We start from the raw sequence: 6473 nt of genomic DNA on the forward strand, positions 1-6473 counted from the left end.
AAAATCTGTCTTCACATCGCGGGGGGTCCCTGACCTGGCTGCGCATGCTGGCACGACAGCCGATGGCACCGACGACCCCCGCCGGGCAACCAGGACCCTCCCTGCCCTAGCTAAGGAGCCGATACTTGCCTAGGCGCGAATGCGAAACGCTGGGCGATGAAAACATGAGCGGGGACGCTGTAGTAAAGCCTGACCACGGTGGCGGAGCTCCTGCGGCAAAGCGATGATGTTCCGGTGAGCCACAACGACGTCGGAGCAATAGGGGTAGCGCGTGCGCTCAAGGAACTCACCACGGACCCAACCGAGGTGGTGGTTCGGCCAGAGGCGACCCAAGCCAAGCTGGCCACGTGCGCATGGACGTGCGCACGAACTCACCTCCTCTATGAAAAATAGCAAATAATGTCCAACGATTTCAAAATTTGTAAACATCTATAAGATGATCTGGTGAAGCTAGTCATACCACATCTATGAAAAGTTGTCTTTGAAGTTGTATTTAAATTTTGAGTTGAAAACTAGTAGTCAGCAATTAAGTGACAGCTCAGAATCTGATTTTCATTTATAGTTTTTCATAGTTGTGGGAAAATACTTGACACAGAACTTTGACATCCATTCCCATTCTAGTAATTAGACCTAAGTTCGTACTTCAAACATTAGTTTTTTTTAAGAGTTGTTATTAAGTTCTTATAAGGATCTAGCTTTGCAAATAACCCAAAATGACCACAACTTGCACAATTCAAACAAATCCACATAATTTTTTGTTTTTCAGCATTTTTGCAACATTAATGCGCATTATATGAGATGAATGCTGACATGAGTTTGTGCATAACATGTTTGTAGTGACACAAGGTGTCACACTCTGTGCCACTGAGATTTTGTGTGGTCCAATAATGTGTCACTGGATTGATTAATTAACACTACTCATATTTTTCAAACATTTTATTTCTCCATATTCAAGAAAAGTATCATATGGCGAAGGGTACATCAGTCAATTCCACCACATTCTTCTCTTTATGAAATCTAAATCCAAACAGTCAACCAAACGGTTTTAGCAGGTGATTTTGTTTCTCCTAACAAATGTTTCTAGATAGAATCTAGATCCGAAACGTTTATCTAAGAATCTGGATCTCTACCAAACATGTCATTTATGGAATGCTTAGATAAGTGGCTTATCGACGATGAATGATAACCTAGTGACGCATATTGTAAACAGATTAATCAAATATATAATTGGTAAGCGTAGAAGCATTGGACATCACCTCTTGTTGTTCCAAATTGCTCCATTATTAGATGTGGAGACCGGAGAGCATAAAAGGAAGTGGAATACAAGGGCCAGTGGAGTGAAGCCGTCACAATAAGGGCACGCTCAACGCGGGCTAACAGAGTCGTATTCCCCAGATAAATTATACAGGCCACGCACGCAGGAAGACGCGGGGACGCATATCACAGCAACACAGGCAGCATGGGCTGATGCCTTTAGCCCGTGTTTAGTTGTCAGACTAAATTCTAAAAAAGTGCTACAGTATCCATCACATCGAATCTTGCGATACGTGTATGGAGCATTAAATATAGGCGAAAAAAAACTAATTGCACAGTTTGGTTGAAAATCACGAGACGAACGTTTTGAGCCTAACTAGACCATGATTGAACACTAATTGTCAAATAAAAACGAAAGTGCTACAGTAGTCCAAAATCCAAAATTCACCCATTTGTCAGACCTTTTTACCATTCCGTGGGATGAGGCACCAGCAATTTCCTCCACAACGCTTGTTTTAACAGGTTCTTTAACCTTTTGTTGGGCAAGGCACTAGTCACTTCTGCAGGCACCTCTGAACCTGCGAAGCCATCAATACCGGTGATTTAGACGCTGGGCGTCGACGTGGAAGCTGGGAGGCTTTTACAATAAAACAGTTTCAGCAAGCTTATTAGCTAATTTTAATACCAGTCGAACCGGCCCAAGTCGGAGCAATGGGGCTGGCCTGATATCCTGTTTGCTTGGAAAATGAAAGAAAGAAAGAAAAAGGTACACACTAACTGACAAAGCATGGCGGCTTCTGTGTCAAGACTGGAGAGCACAGACGATTATGTCAGCGTCGCGAGGTGCTGCAGCGCCCGCGGCACCGGCGGCATGTCGACGTCGACGACGCCCTCCAGCGCCTGCACGACCTGCGCCATGGCCGGCCGGTGTGCCTCCTGGTCCTGGATGCACCAGCACGCCACCCGGCAGGCGCGCTCCAGCTCGTCCTCGCTCACGTCGCCGCGCAGCCGTGCGTCCGCCACGGCGGCCGTGTCCCCTTCCGCCACTCTGACCGCTGCCCAGACCGGGAAGAACGTAGACTCTCGGTCGCCGCCGTCCCTGTCGTCCCATGAGGCGCCGTGCCCCTCGACGTTGCGCCGCCCGGAGATGATCTCGAAGAGCACCATTCCGAAGCTGTACACGTCGGCCTTGGCGCTGATCGGCAGCCCGGAGATCCACTCCGGCGCGAGGTACCCGATGGTGCCCCGCATCGTGGTCAGGGCCCGGCTGAAGTCCCTCCCCACCAGCTTCGCCATCCCAAAGTCTGCGATCTTGGGCGTGAAAACCCTGTCCAGAAGTATGTTCTCCGGCTTGATGTCACAGTGTATGATGCGCTCGCGGCAGCCCTCGTGCAGGTAGGCCAGCCCCCTGGCGATGCCGACCATGACGCCGTAGCGGTCGCGCCAGCTTGGGCATGAGGAACCGGTTCCGAAGAGGTACGAGTCCAGGGAGCCGTTGGGCATGTACTCGTACACGAGCAGCTTCTCGTCCCCGGACGAGCAGAAGCCGAGGAGCCGGACGAGGTTGACGTGCTGGATGAGGCCCAGCGTGTTCACCTCCGTCCGGAACTGCTTGTCGCCCTGCCCAAGGCCCTCCATCTTCTTGACGGCCACTTCCACTTGGGTGTGTCCGTCTCCGTTCAGCACGCCGCGGTACACCGAGCCGAAGCTTCCGCCGCCCAGCCGCTCCGAGAAGTTGCTCGTGGCCGAGCGGAGGTCGCCGTAGCTGTACACTGCAAGGGAGGAGCTCTTCTGATTCGCCATTTCAGCCCGTCGTCTCCTCCTGGACACAAGGATCCACGCTGCTACTGCCGCCACGGCCAGTGCGGCAATGCAAGCCAAAACGATGCCAAGGGCGAGCCACAGCCTCCGCCTGTTCTTCCCCTTGGCGCCGCGCATACGCTGCTGCAATTCAGATTCCGACAGCCGGAGGTACAGGCTCGACGACGACGAACCCCCGCCCCCGGCATCTGGAAGCAGTTGCTGAAGGTTGCGGAATCCGTCGTGCCAGACGGCGCAGCCACCGCCAGAGAACGTGTAGGCCTGGCAGGAGCAGTTGTTTAGACAAGCCAACTCGCACTCTGCTTTGCTCTGGGGGCCCGCCACGGAGAGCGAATCGTCAGGGAGCTTCATGCCCGGCAGCTCCAGGAAGGCATCCGTTGACCCGTTGCCCCCGCACTGCAGCGGCAGGCTCCGGTGGCACCCGGCGCTCCAGTCGCTGAGGCCCCAGTCCCGGTCCGCCGCCGGAGCGAACCCGGGCGGGCATTGGCACGGCGGCTGGCTCCTCTGGTTGCAGACGCCGAAGGCACCGCAGAGCGCGTAGACGTCGCACTGGACGGTGGGCGCGGCCCAGAAGAACTGCCAGCTCTGGCTGCCTGGGACCCAGATGAACTGCTTCGTCTGGCCGGTGAGGTCCAGCACCATGCGCGTGACGGTCGCGTTGTCGTAGAGCACGCTGGTGACGCGCCGGTACGCCGGCGTCTCGACGTACGTCTGGTTGAAGAGCACGTTGTTGACGGCCTCCGGCATGTTGGCGAACACGCGCCCCGTCCAGACGCCGCTGCGCCAGTAGGCGCGGGAGCCGTTCCAGAGGTAGAAGAACTCGCTGCTGCCGTTGCGGTCCACCGTGCTCGTGAACATCCCCGGCGCGGGGTCCTCGGCGTTGCGCCACGACGTCAGCGTCTGGTACTCGCCGGTGAGCTTGTCCTCGCCGAGCCACGCCTCGGGCACCAGCGTGTCCGTCGGGTGGTCGAAGCTCTGCCACAGCACGTTGGAGGAGTTGCCGCTATCGAGGAGGACCAGGTTGCCGTTGTCACGCATCACCGCAACGTTCGACCCCGGCGAGGACGACACCGACGAAGACGACGACAGGTTCGACGACCACAGGACGCCTGGCGTGGCAGAGGATGGGCTGAGCCCGACGAGCTCAAGGTTCCCGTCGGAGGAGGACACCCGGAGCTCAGTGGAGGCAACACCGGAACCGGACAGGGGATTTACACGATTGCCGACCCAGATGACGGTCTGCACTGGCACGTTCTTGTACCAGATGCCGAGGTAGAACCGGCCGGAGCCGCCGGGGCTGAAGAGGCCGAGCTCGAACTTGCCCTGCGCCGAGACCACCGTGTCGATGCCCCGCAGCGGCCGCCGCGCCGAGACGGTGTCCCCCGACGCCACCGCACCGGGAAGTTCTGCCGTGATGCAACACGCGAGAACAACGGCGAGAGCGGTGGCAACGGAAGTAAGTGACATGCTTGGTTGCAGGGTGTTCTCTGATGAGGACGTGGTTTTCAAGCAGCTGCCACCGCCCTCAGTCCTCATGCCGTCATGCGCTAAGGTAGTGAGAACGGGAACGGGGACTACTGTCTCGTGCCTCCGACCTGGGCGGGCGCTTCCGTCCGTGGTCACCTGCTCACACTGGAATCCAAATTATTTACACGTCCAGTTGGATTTATTTACTCCCACAGGTTCCTCAGAGCAAGTTGTTTGGAGGTTGCTTTAAGCCAAACGTTTTAAATTTAGACTATAAATAATTTTGTTTATTGTTAAGTTTAGAAATATAAAAGTGATGTAGGTACTTCTCGAAATATAGTTTCATAAAAATATTTTTTAACTATATTTTGTAAATATTTTATAGCAAAAAAAATAGCAGTTAAGTTGTTTTCAAAACGACTTTCGGAGAAGCACTGAAGCAGCCCGCTGCTGATTTGGTCCCTTGGAGTCACTTTCTCGCTTTCTTATGCGGGCAGAATGAACGACGGGAAGCTTTTACTGCACTCCCTCGCGTTGAAACGTGCGACACTCACACACTCACCCATGTTTGTTTATTCATTTTGTGATGGAAGGATCGGCACGCAGGAGCGCTTCAATTTGATTTGGTGACTAGCTGGACTGCATGGTGCTCAAACCACAATAAATAAAGGTCTGCTGGTAGCAGGTGTGGAAAACATCACGGGCCGTATCTGAGTCATTTTTAATGACAGCGCTGCTCCTCTTGGAAGCTACTCCTACTTCGTATGTTGATCAAACACGGTGGCGGCTATGAAAATCAGTATTTACACAGACAGCCCAGCGACCGTCTGTGAAAGCATTGTCACAGTCGGTCTTCCATCCTAACAACTTTGAAAATATTTTTTCGCAGTTAGTTCACTGACCGTGAAAACATTTTTTCAGTCAGTTTCTTGCCTCAAATCAACCGTGAAATTACACTTGCACAGTCAATCGTGTCCACACAACCGACTCTCGCTACCTTAGATCGGCACATCACTACCGGTTCAAACCGTCCCTTTACTGCTGGATTTTGAACCGGACAACCAAATCGGCAGTGACGGAGGAGTGCCGGTTTTTTTTAACAGGCAGCGATCACAATCTTCACTGTTGATTCGTTACACGAGCCGACAGTGTTCTGTTGAGACAACACTGTCGGCTCTTGGTGTCAACTGATCTCGGTGGTTCGCACATAGCAGAGGCGAGTGAGCAGTAGAAAGTGGCACAAAAGCTAGTATATGCTAGACATAGCTATTGGAAGGTGGTAATGGAGAGGAGGGAGGTGCCAAGGTATCGGGAGAGATGAAGCATATGACAGGGAGGCCCAAGCTATACTTGAAAAACACCAAAAGAAGACCAAGGGGTTAAAGGATTGGTACCGTAGTTGAGCTGTCAAATTTATCAGGTTTTATAGTTTGGGGGTTAAAATTAGACAAACGTAAGAGTTAAGGGGCAAAAAAACAAACTTGTTCCTATAGAAAACATGATAAATTGTCTTGATATCTACACATGTTTTATTTCTCAATGGTGGTTATGGAATCCACAGTAGTATAAGAAAGGACAAGGGCCTGATATGTTTCATATTTAATTTATACACATTTATGGCAATACTTACAATTAATGATCCACATAATTTCTCCTCAAACGTAGCTAAGAAAATGGGATTGCTAGTGCTAGGACGTTTGGATGGACGTCCGTGCCTACACCCCGTTTCCCACACGTGCACTCCGTTTCTCGTGCCACGCGAGGCCCGCGCCATCCGAATGTCGCCCGCACCGCCCCACCACACGTGTGGATTGTTTACGCTCGCTCGACAGTGCCCTAGCAACTGTAGTAGATGACTCTAGTAGGTGGGTCCTATTGCAATATGTGCAACATCCGTTCTACTTTTTCAACATCTAGATGAAACACTTGCA

At 52.5% G+C, this 6473-nt stretch overlaps 1 protein-coding gene across 1 annotated transcript; it reads right to left on the bottom strand.

Annotated features, from left to right (window-relative positions):
• Nucleotides 1-1601: 1601 nt before the first annotated feature.
• On the bottom strand, nucleotides 1602-4583 carry LOC136529105 (G-type lectin S-receptor-like serine/threonine-protein kinase At2g19130). Its single transcript, XM_066522174.1, has one exon. The coding sequence runs from the start codon at nucleotides 4540-4542 to the stop codon at nucleotides 2080-2082; it is 2463 nt and encodes an 820-aa protein (XP_066378271.1). The 5' UTR covers nucleotides 4543-4583; the 3' UTR covers nucleotides 1602-2079.
• Nucleotides 4584-6473: the final 1890 nt, after the last annotated feature.

Source organism: Miscanthus floridulus, chromosome 19, assembly GCF_019320115.1.
Source record: "Miscanthus floridulus cultivar M001 chromosome 19, ASM1932011v1, whole genome shotgun sequence".
NCBI lineage: Eukaryota > Viridiplantae > Streptophyta > Magnoliopsida > Poales > Poaceae > Miscanthus > Miscanthus floridulus.